The sequence below is a fragment of the Aulostomus chinensis genome, chromosome 24 (assembly GCF_037954235.1).
Source record: "Aulostomus chinensis isolate RoL2024-O1b breed Wild chromosome 24, RoL_Achi_v1.0, whole genome shotgun sequence".
Lineage (NCBI taxonomy): Eukaryota > Metazoa > Chordata > Actinopteri > Syngnathiformes > Aulostomidae > Aulostomus > Aulostomus chinensis.
In genome coordinates, this window is record NC_141343.1 from 1,777,148 (window position 1) to 1,789,803 (window position 12,656).

Genomic DNA, 12,656 nt, shown 5'->3' on the forward strand with positions numbered 1-12,656 from the left:
GATAAATATTGGAACTGAAGTGGCAGCAAATGGACAGACACACGTATGGATGCAAAAATGAAAAGAAGGTTCGCTGCTCTAAACGAGATCCTAAACCTCATTCCCCAGTTTTGAAGGGAACTCATTGGATACACCGTCTTATCCGCCTGCTCCAACGCAACCTCGGGGCACGCATTCGCAGTCAGAGACAGAGATACAGCTCTCTATGGTAAAGGATCGTTTAAATGTTTCCTTTGATGTCGTGTTCCTCTCCGTCTTGTCTCCTATTACAGTTCTGTTAGTGCAGCTGAGTAGATGAGCGTCAGGTTGTGTGTGTGGGGAGAGAGAGAGAGAGAGAGAGAGAGAGAGAGAGAGAGAGAGAAGCTGCACATGTGTTAACCAGCTTCAAAGTTACACAGCGATCTGACCTGGAGACAAGCGCTAAAAGGCACAGGAGGAATAACGAGTTGGACAAAGTTTGTGTAAAGCTGTTCGGCACGTCTTCCAAAACAGCTGGGTCCAGAGAAAATCGATTTATGTTAAGAAGGTATTATACTCCATACATAAATTGAAAAACTCATGATGAAAAAGGGTTAAGAGGTCAAGCTCATCCTCTCAAAGCTCTCTAAAGAACAGCAAACACACTTTGTTAGATTCAAAATCCATATTTAAAAATGGAGCGTAACACTGAGCAGCTTAAAATCAAAACACTGACAAAACCCACTGGGCTTTGACAAGTTTTAGGACATGATAAAATCCAGTCTGGATTATTGGGCATCATGAAAGACAGTCTGCTACTGACTCAACTTCTGCTTTTAGGATTGAGAAGTGAGGAAGACGACTCCATTATAAATAGCTCTGAATCATTTTGTGTTGGAAAATACTTAATTGTTTTGAGTGGTCATTTAAGGCCTTGTTAAATAGAAATTTAAGTTTCACAGTTTTAATACCGTGTCCTTGTGTTAATTGTTCATTTTAAGCCACCTATATTTCAAAAAATATGTTACAGATAAAAGAAAATCACTGATTGATTCAGATGTTGATTGGATTATGTATACACTAAAAACACCGTCACCGATTTTTATTGCCCTTCCCCCATTTGTCACATGACACTGTGGCCTCAAAAGAGCAACCTATGCACATTCACTCCTAATGACTACGATTAATGGCAGTCAAAATCCATGCCGTCCCTCCCAAGCGCAATGATTGCACTGGAAACGCTTATGAGAAATAGTTCTCCGACTTCCATTTCATGGGGTCTTTATATTAAACAAGGAAAATAATAGTTTATATGGCTGTTTTTACTTGTATCTGGTAATACTGCAGTAAAGTAGCGGCTTGGAATAACACCCTATATAAAATAAATTTCAGTTGCATGTTGTTATCTGATCCCATAGACAGTAAACCATCAGCAAAGCTAGCCTAATGTTGCTACATGATGAGCACAAATTCATGAAAAAAAAAGGTCTGAAATCATTTATTAGATTCTGTCTCTTGGACAAGAGAAAAAGCAGTAAAATTCCCCCTAAATCACAGTATCCATAGACTGCATCCTCCTTAGACTGGACCTCCCCCAGGGATGACACACCTGAATCACACCATTGCGTTGTGGACATTGGACATCTTGAGCCATATCCCCCAGGAAAATACTTCATTGTTGCTTTGAGCTGAATGAATGAACCTGGACTGACTGGCTGATTGTAGAAGTGTAACGTGCAGTTTAAGGGAGCATGAAATGGGCTGACAGAGCGGCCGCTGCACTCTGGGCAGCTGCTCTCCGACCGTCTGGGACCGAGCAGGATGGAGCTGGCGGAAATTGTTCAAACGCTCCAACTTTACACTCCAACTGAATTTCTTGGTTTGGTACTTTATGGGCAAGAGGAAACATCCATACCCCTGGAGGACCGACCTATTCACATGCCTTGCTGTCTCCACCATCACATGAATGAAAAAACTGCTATTAAGTCTGGACAGCAGAAGAAGTACAAGCCAGCACTGCCATCCATAGCAGTCATTAGTAAAGTAGAGTAGCTGAAGTAGTAACTGCCAATAACATGATTTTTTTTAAATAATGTTCCATCTCATCATGCAATAAAAGACAATAACTTACTCATAGCAACATTTGCATTTGAACATTGGCATTTTTTTCATAAATGGTCCCATTTCTATTTCCTGCAATTGTGAAGTTATGAGCCAAATGAGGGTTACGAAATGCTGGGATCAATTATGCAAATTAAAAGGGCAAACCTCAAGTTATTTTTTTTTTTGTTTTGCTTTGTTGTTTTTAACAATGTTTTTTTTTTTCAAACCAACTTAAAACAAATCAACATTTTTCCTAACGTGAAATAACATGATAAGAATTTAATAGTTCGGAAATTGCATTATTTCATTATTGGAAGGTCTGCTTTTGGTATTTGCACTAAAAAATTACATTGTTGGCAGCTACATTTCAATAATGTCAGAATTTATTATACTATGCAAATCAAGTTGGGATGTTATTAATTTAATTCACATAATCAACTAATTAGCATGATGTAGAATTGAGAGGAAACTTCATTTTATTGACAGTTATGACATTATGGGCTGCTTTAACTTCAGCTGCTAGCATAGCTAAAATAATTTTATGTTAAATATTAGTAAAATATCAGGCCTGATTTGTGTTCTCTCCCTCTCAGACACTCAGAGAACACATCTTGTCCAAAAAAATCTGTCCTTGCTTGACTCATCCAGGAGCCATCGCCCTCTCCTTCACCATGCCCTGGACCAACACACCTCCTACACTCTGTTTTTAATTTACTCTCCTCTGCTCTACGGACCCTGGGGGACCCTCAACCGACATCAAGAGACTGAGACAAAAGATTCAGTCATAAGGCTTCACACCTGGTACTCGCTCAGCCATCTATAGCTGCAGGGAACTGAGGAAGAACAATGAGGAGCGTGAGCTATACCAGACTCCCACAGCTGAAGGATAGAGGAAGAGGGGAAGGTGGGGGGGGGCATTAAAAAGCAGCAATAATACACTTTATCTTCTTGAGAAACGATAGTGTGGATTCACTTTGTAAAGAGAGAGAAGGGGACTCTCAGAGCAGATAAAAGTGAGAATGGGTAATGTGGGTAATTTGGGTCTATTTTATCACATCGGAGCCCACCTCTGTTTGACCTATCACCAACCTAACTGCCCGCCTGTCCTTGCGCCGACTCTGATGACAGATGCTGACTCTACTCATGGCTGTGGCCTGTAAGCTCTGCAGCTGCTTTGCTGTTTCATATCGTGCATGCCTGATCTCACTGAAACGCTGAATCTCTTCTTCTACTCCCGCCTGGGACCAGTGCCCAGTGTGGCGCAGCATAAGCATGACTGTGTATGATGTATTTGTTTTGCCTTACCACACTTTGGGGAGTGAAACAGCAAAAGGTTATATGATGGGAACATGACAAGAAAGTTAAAGAAAAAGGCAGGAAGTGGAGTCAGTTTTGTCATTCAAATGTATTCACAGAAATAGGTGGCGAGCAGTGAACTCCAGTAGAGCCACTTCCTTTCCACTCGACATCGAGGACACCAACTTCAAATGCAGCCAACAGCCTCATTAGAAGAAAAACCCTGCACAAAGACTCATTTTTGTGATCTGTATCTTCTGAAGCGAGAGCCAAGGGGCCGGTAGAATGACAACAGTGGCAGTGGGAACCAGCCTTCCAAAGCTCCTGCCTCATCCAATCAGCAAGCCTTTCATAACTTTATTGTGTAACATTCTGCATGTCTTTCTATTTGATGTATGAATAATATATGAAGTCTAACTTAGCTATAAGTGGATAGTGGTCCAACTGCAGTATTTGGATTGTCATCAATAATTGACAATAACATTAACAAATCTTTAAAAAAGTCTTAAAAAAAACACAATGCGACTCAAGAAAAATAGAGATAATCGTGTCATGAGGGGGTCTTGGATGACTATCTGGGTTTATGAGAGCTGTCCCAGTGCTAATTTCAATAATCCACAACAACTATTACATTAAAAAAAAAAAAGTCAGGACAATGTGGCTGAAAAATCGACCACGATGAAATTTGTAAACTCAGCTGTTTTAATGATCTACTTTATAATAAAGCGCAGGGGGAAAAAAGCTTGAATTAAATCACTTCACACTTTTAAAAAAAAAAACCCGCGAAGCCGACCTCGCCCTTTTTCATCAACATCTCCATGTTGATTTTTGTTGTTGTTAAAACTCTATTGCATCATGTTTTCATATAAATGAATGTCTTTTTCGTTCCTCAGAAAATGAGTCAACATGATGCGAATTCATCCACCGCAGCCAGATAATTCTCTCTGCATGTCACACTGCTCGATGCTCCTCCTGCATTCCCACAGACCTGGACACTTCTGGTTCGCCCTCAGCTAACCTGAACCTGGATGAATACTTGGATTATTTTTATTTCACGGAGCTGTGTGACACACCACACAAGCCCAATTCCATTACATCCCTTAGCCCAACCACTTCCATGTGCATCTGAAGAAAAAGCTTGTCTGATACTTCTTGGGATTTAAGGGTGGGGGATGTTGGAAATCACTTGGAATCGATGTGCTGTGAATCCCCAGCAAGATGGCGGCACAAACCTACAACTGTAGTAGTTTCTTCTTTATTGCTGTTTTTAAATCCTTAATTGCATTGTCTTAATTCAACGATGCTTTAATGCATTATGTTCTGTCTTTTTCTGGCTTGGTATTTTTTTCTTCTATGAGTCAATCACATCAGTTGTTGGTGCTACAGGGCCGGGGTCGAGAATGCAGTCCCCAAATAGCAAGCTTATTCCTGCAAAGGTCTTCCAGTAATCCAGACTCTATTTGATCATCTTAATTGGTACATATTGCTTTTTTTATACATACAAACTTTGCCTCATTAAAAGGAGTTCCCCCAGGATCAGTGCTTGGGCCACTTGTGTTTAACATCTGCATGATTCCATTAGGCCATGGTCTACAAAATATCACAAATCTAATCAGCAGATTGAATGTTCTGCCTCCTCCATAGGTCCATTCATTAGAAAAAGAACCCGTAAAGTAAAACTTACAAATTTCTGAGGGCAATTCTAAGAAGGACCCACCTGTTAAGAGCACAGCACACATACAAACAATATCTAGAGTGTGCAGCTCAAAAGTGAACCAGTGATGGAGCACATATCTGATGCCCCTCCTGCCTCAGTGAGACTGTATCACTAATTACTGGACTGGAGAAAAGTTTTGACAGACATCATCCGTAATTTCTACCAAGTTTCTTTGTTACTACAGTCCCATAATTTCTCTGCAAGCGCATTGAATAAATCTACAATTCTTTGTGCTTGTACTCCCTTAACTAAGTGACAAAACTGAAATAACTACATGCAGTGCAAAAGAATAAACGGTAATTTCAATTCACCGTCTTCAAAAGGACATTTGTTCCAGCTCTGACAACCTCTAAATCCAGTTTAAACATATTCTACATTGCCTCTGATTGAACGTCGTCAGCCCACATTAAACTTCAGAAGAGAAATCAACAGCTGCCTGAATACGACACGTTAACCACCATGTATGTGGAAGGAATGCCTCAAGAATACTCCTTGGTGCAGTCTGGTTCAAGCCTCTGCTCTCATATTTCAAAGCAGAATTACTGCTCAACTCTTCAAAAAAAGAGCAACAACCTCGGATTCACTTTGCTGGGCACCTCAGTAACACACTCCATCTGTGATTGTATCATGAAGAATTCATGACAAGTCGACCGTATTTTCACTTTGTGTCTGGAGCAAAATTACAAGTACAAAGGGTGTGATACAGTTTTAGTGAAATAAGGAAGTATGTTTTGGTGAGTAGGAAGGGAGGAAAGCTGCTGTTGAACAGATTTCATAAATCTATAACTGAGAGATGCTAGATTTTTGAGTGACAAATGATCACTCGTAGAAGAGAGAGTGCTGCTGGGGTATGAGAACGAATGAGGAGGAGGGCTCGGAGTCAGAGTTGGCAAAGATTTTGGAGGTCAAAGGTCACCCAAACTAAAAAAAGAAATCAGATTTTTCAAGTCACAAAATTATTCAAGAGCTCATGTCAACATAAGAAATCACATTCTTTATCTTTAAAAGGCTTTTACACTCTAAATGGGAGATAATAAAAGACTTTTGATACATTAAAAAAAAAAAAGTATCTTCAAAAATAATTAACAACTACATTTGCAGTCAGTAAACGACAGGTTGCAGTGCTCTCAGCAACACCGGAGCTGGCTCAAAATAACCAGAAAAGTGAGTTTTTCGTTAAGTACTTGGCAAGAAATCCATCTGAATAATTTAAACCAGGTATTTTCAGATACTGCAGCATAAGTGCAGATGTGCAGGCGTCATTACCCATCATCCCTGGGAATTTCTTCACGTTAGGGACGAGGATGAAATGGAAAGCTGTTGGCGGTCGAGGGTCACCATCACCCCACGTAAACATGGATGTCTTTGGAGTGCCTTGGGCAAATCTATTCAAAATTTGCCACAAAAGGTCCAGATGGACTCAGCCCTGACCTGAGAAGATTTTAGAGGTCAAAGGTCAAGGTCACTGTGATAGGCGCACATCGCAAAGACACAACTACAGTGCTGCGTTACTAGTTTCTTTATCAGATCATTCTCTGTAAACTGTACAACACCAGTAAAGTTAAATGGTCGGACAAGCCAGAACCTCCAAACATATCACAACGGAGGAATAGAGTAAAAAATGTATACATCATGGAAAAAATCACAGCAAGGTTACAGCCGAAAACAGGACAGTTTGCTGAAAGATGGGCACCAGTGAAAACAGTATTGGAATTATAAACATCAACTCTTTTTTTTTAAATTTATTTTATTTATTTATCTTTTTTCATGTGTATCTTGGAATAAGTATCTGAACACTTGTCTGGAATATTTGTCTGCGCATCTCTGTCATGTTCTATCTGTGCTGTATGTATGTTAAATAAAAAATAAGTTCAAAAAAAAAATAGTCGGACCAGCTTGTCTGACACTAACAACCATGTTTACATAACCTTTCTAGTGGTCTAGAATCTCTTCACCGTGTTTACCTGATGAAATTCAGTGAGCCATGAATACACCTTTGCTTTCATTCCAAAAGTAGTTGAACAGGTGTTCCTGAGGAATATAAAAAGCAGCTGCTCTGGGAACTCGTTCTCTCATCATAAGGGGGTTACAAACTTCCCGTGTTGGATAACTGAGCAGCACTCCATCCCGGCACAGAGACCGATAACGTTCAACCTCTCACAAACAGAGAGCTCTCCTGCAGCACCTCACCTACACACCACCAGCCCTCAAAGCATTTAAACAGAACACTTGTAAAATGAATAATGTCTAAACAATGCCCACACAGCCAACTCGAGAGGACCTCGCATGGTATCTCTGTGGGTGTAACAAATAACAACCACGCAGACTTGTTAGACTTCTAACAAAATAGTCTTCCAAAGGTGCATCACGCCAGCCTGGTGTTTGCAGCTGGAAAAAAACTGAAAGAAATTGAGTCGGTGTGAAAAGGTGAGCTGGGTTTTGTCTGGGAACGTACCACTAATGAAAGTTTGCTTGTTTAGAGGTCGAGCCACAACAGTTCTGCCGAATGCGCAGCCGGTCCTCGCACAGACTCCCTTGGGCTCCGAGAACAGGCTTTGCATTACAAAAGCATGTGGAGCACCGGCCCCGGGCAGGCCTAGTAAATGGGCCGTGTTGCAGGCAGATATTTTAGAGAAAAATGCTGACTTTGGGAGTTTTTCTGAGTCCCAGCAAAACAAGTGTATTAAGAGCTCGGAGGGCTTTTTTAACCTTTTGATGACACAGTGTTAAAAACAGATGAGGAATGCGATCAGCGAGATTTTTGCAGCTTGTTGATTACAGGAAGCAGCAGGTGAGGTGAGGTGTTTCTTTGAGGTGCAGGCTGAGGAATCGTGCAGATGTGCACCACCACATCAGAACCACAGGCTTGAGACCACATCAGGTTGCAATTTTAGGGAAACACAGCCTTGGCTGTGTTTGCGATTCACACACACACACACACACACACACACACACACATTGAGGAGCATTTGGGACACTTAATCATTACTAGCTTGCTCAACATCCCAAATCTTAGACCCTGCAACAGCTGAGGGTGAGCATGTACACCCCTCGTAGCTGGCTGCAGTCAGACCTCCTTCCAGGTCAACTTTCACGTCACATAAACTGTTCTGAAGCATTATTTGTCTCCCCGCGTGTCCAGAAATGCGCCTTCCTGTAGGTTTGCCCACAGAGATAACTGCTTGTTGCTTAACTCCTGAAGTCAATACCAGCCAGCTTCTTCCTAGTGAATCTATTACTAAGCAATCTAAATCTTTCCAGATGAATCCGAGACAAACCCAGCATGTGCACTCAGACTGAACCCGCCTAAAATGTAAACGCCACCCACACTGGTGCCTAACTAGACCACAATAAACATTCTACTGAGCATAAACTAGAGTCAGCTCTGGTAAAACATGCAGCCCACTCACATAGGGGTCTGACTGCATCTACCCCGAGGATTGAGGAAAAGATTTCAAAAGAATGTGTCAGTCAGTGAAAAATTTGTGGGCGAGGCAACACGTGTGCAGAAGTGTTGTTGACAACTGAAGCTGTAACTCATATGTACAGAGATTTGCTTGGTAAGACGAAGATTGCGAAATGCATCAAGAACTAAAAGGGAGTTAATCCTCTTCTGGGTAACGGGACGCAACTCAACATGTGGAGCTCTCGGTTTTGAATGTACCCACCCGGGCTGCTGATCAGTGTCTCCTGCAGAGACCCCAGCACAGATAGAAGCCAACTCATGGATGAGTTCAAGGAACCAACACGAAAAATCCTATCTTTTGACCTCCTACACCAAATGTGTGCAGCTGCATGCAGGAAGTAAGTTAGTGCAGTTGAACGTCCGCTTCCCTTGTCTCAGAGTCGAGGGCTGGTTTTGTTTTTTGTTTTTTATTGTGGTTACTTGCCTGCAAGGTCAGTGGTACAAATTAGAGCTGAACAAGTCATTAAAATCAAATCACAAATTGCAATATAGACTTCAATCACAATATTATCAAAGGCTAATTGCGCGTCGGGCTGCCTTTTTTGGATGAAATACTGTGGTGCATCCTGTTCTTCTGACTTGCAGATCCACAGTAAAAACTAAACTGTCATCAGAGAATCATGTCAAGTGAAAGACGTCAGTAAAGCGTTTTGTGTCTTAAGAAAAAAGCGGTCGCTAGCAAGTGGCTAAAGGAGAGCACAGAAGGAAGGAAGTGCGATATTGGTTTTTATTTTGCCCATATCCTACATAGAGGATTTGCTGACAGCACAAGAGCACATTAATTATTTTTGGCAATAATCCCCCCCCTCCCAAAAAAAATCCTGTTTGATTTTGGTGAAAGGAGCCCATGGAGATGCTAACTTCTGGGCTGACCTACAAAAGCATGTCATTCCTCTGTTTCAGCAGATTTTCAGCAGGATAATCTCCCGTTTCACTGCCAGCATTGGTCAGACGTGATCAGCCACTCTCGCATGTCTAATTATTGTTGAAACTACCCGATTGTAAAAGTGATAAAACCAACCCACGCTGCTGCGTCTGAAACAATGATGGATTCATTTCTAAACTGTCATTTGATGTGCCCGGAGGGCTGCCGTGTCACATGTTACACAGAGGGACAAAAATAGACCGATACATCTGTCAGGCAGACTCTGGTAGTCGGTGTAGCAGCCTGTGTTGACTCTAATAGAAGTGTTCTGCTAGGAGTCACGCTGCAGACGTGCCCGCTGCACTTCAGCCAGACCCGCTGAAGGTAGTGACAGCAGCAGCAGAGAAGCTGGGAGATGGACTGTTGATCAGAGGATACAGCTGCTGATCTGCTGACCACTGCACATTTCCTCCACTTCCCCAGTGCCTGTTTTGTTTTTTCCTTTGGAGTTTTTTTTTTTTTTTTTTCTGAGCGCACAGGTGAAAATAAGGAGGAGACATTTATCGCTCCTCTCGTTAGATCCCTCTACAATCTGCAGCTAATTAACAGCTGCGTTTGTACTTGACATCGTGCTCCAGAGGGCTGCTCTGATACACAGTGACAGTGGCGACTATTAAAATATGCTGGTGTTCTTTTTTAATGGACCTGTGTGTGTGTGTGTGTGCGTGTGTGCGTGCGTGCGTGTGTGTGTGTGTGTGTGTGTGTGTGTGAATGTCCCAGCATCAACAAAAAAGTGCAGCACATGCAGTGATTTATATATGAATTACACAAATGATCTGCTTTAAAGTCACCATCTGTGTCTTTGTAGTCTAATGATGACATGGGAGCTGTCATCCATACATGTGGGGACAAAAATGTAAAAATGAAACATGAGTCTTTTTTTAACTAAATCAAACTTACCTTAAAAAAAAGAGGACTGAGAGATTCTGGAGAAAAGGCTGTTGATAAGTGGACTTGACCAAAGTAAACACCCCTCCCTGTTGTACTCAGTCCCCTAAACTTATATCCACCCGTTGCCATGGCAACAACACTAACAGCTGGGCCCGCCGACCAAGACGGGAAATATGACGGAATCCAAAACATCTGCCTTTCCAGATCAAGTTGGCTTCCATATAAGAAGACATGTATCATGGTGAGAGTGCAGATAAACGATGAATATGTTTGTGCTAGCAAACGTAACAACCAACAAGTCATTAAATGCGTCAGAGTACAGACATTTCTAACTTGGAGGATAAATAAAGTTTCCACAAGAAGAGAACTTGAAGCGATGCTTCCTCGTGAGCCCTCCAGCTTTGTTACTTGGTGACTACAGAATGCAGTAAGAGCCAGCCATGTATATTTAGCTTGAAGCTAATGGCGGCTGACAGCTAACAACAGCAGATCTGACCTCCCAGCCAACCAAAAAAAGTCCATTTATAAACACTGGGGTAGGCTTCATCTTCTGGTTTAGTACACGTTGTTTTTCCCCAGCCGTACATGTGGTAATCCACAAGCGCTCTGTTCTGTCTACGCTCGCTTCAAGCGATATATAGAGAGTCACAAAGAAGTAACGCGGCTGCTGGTCAACACACTTCAGTGCATTTGTTTCCACCACAACAGACAAACAAAAAGAATTCATTTTTGAACAAAAAAATGATTGCCAGTTCGCCTCATAATGTACGTAACTCAACCATTAGCCACTAAAATGTCGTCGGAGTGAAAACAGGACGAGCAGTGTGCTGGATCGTCCAATTCATGCATAAAAAGCACACGCACACACAACATGTTGTTGTTAACAACATTAGCTTGGAACTTTTTTTTTGAATAGCAGTTATTGTTGGGATGGGCCCCTTCCACATGACTCCATACCAGCCAGCGTCACACAAGATGACCTTTACACCAGGCTCACTCCAACTACACCCACTCCCACTTTTGCAGTTCACCCAGGACAAAACTAGACTAAATGTATGTATTGATAAAAAAACAACAACAGACAGATGCATAAAGAGAGCAATATGGACAGAAATACATGTGATAAATATGCTGCTGTATCATCACTGCCCTCCTCTACCTTTTATGGACACAAAGACAAAGCATTTGAATGGGAAGCGTCTTCTGGGCAAGTTTCCTGCAAACAAAACTGCCAAACAACACAAAAAACACACAACTCTTAGATAGGACACAAACTTTAGGAACATGGATCTCTAGAGCACAGACGGCTACAGGAGGAGCCATCAACCACTGTGAATTTACCGGATACATGTTTATAGCCTGATAACGCAGCAGTACAAGTGTTTAAGGTTTCAGAGAAATAAAAGTGACATTATCAGCCTTAAATGAGCCGCTAACTTATAACCCCTTCACCCCCCCCCCCCCACACACACACACACACACACCTTCCTCTATTTGGCGACTAGTAGTCGCGGGAGAACAATAGAGATAGAATAACCCACATATGCTTGGTTCCGGTGTTTTGGGGTCACAGAGGAGCGGTAACTGAAGGGTCATGCGCCCCCTCTGACCCCCGGACGAGCCGTTGAATACCCCGTGAACTGACCGCGAGGAGAAGCTTCTTTATCAAAAGTTTAGGCTGCGTTCACACTGACACCGTTTTCCGCTTCAACTGCGCCCACTTAGACGGTCTGACACACTTTTACTCCCGCCGACGAGTGTGTGTGTTTATTCTCTTCTGAACACGCAACTGGTAGATGCGACAACAAGTTTTCCAGTACGTCCGTGTCTCTCTCGCTGTCTTTCTCTACCTTGTCCTCCGGTGTCTCCGCTGGCTCTTTCCAGGGCGCCGTTCAGCAACAGAAACCAGAGAAAAACGAGCAGGCGTCCACATGTTGCCGGTGATATTTGGGCATTTTTCTGCCTGTGTTTACTGTACATCCCTGTGACCCTCGGTACCGCCACCCGTCCTCCCTGTCCTCGCCGTTGTTCAGCTCTGCCTCCCCTCTCTACCTCCCGCGAACGTCCACCATCGGAGACGACAGAATCTTACTTCCGGTTCGAGCCGCCAAAATAAAAGCGCGACAAGAGCGGCTTAAAGCTCTGTCGTGTATTCGCTTGGTGTGTGTAGAGACCTGAGGACTCTTACTTCCAGCTCTTGGGGTAAAATTGAAATCTTGTCATCCTCTAATATCTACCATACTTACACATCTATTAAACTCCAGATTCCACATCTATGTACATATCAAATTGTTCTATGG

General features: G+C 42.4%; 1 protein-coding gene across 1 annotated transcript in view; it reads right to left on the minus strand.

Moving 5' to 3' along the window:
- Window positions 1-12,435, minus strand: part of adam19a (ADAM metallopeptidase domain 19a) — a 158,976-nt gene extending 146,541 nt beyond the window's left edge. Inside the window, exon 1 of the mRNA XM_086197197.1 lies at window positions 12,207-12,435. Within this exon, the coding sequence (XP_086053323.1) occupies window positions 12,207-12,336 (130 nt within the window). The 5' untranslated portion in view covers window positions 12,337-12,435. The remainder of the gene's footprint in view (window positions 1-12,206) is intronic.
- Window positions 12,436-12,656: the final 221 nt, after the last annotated feature.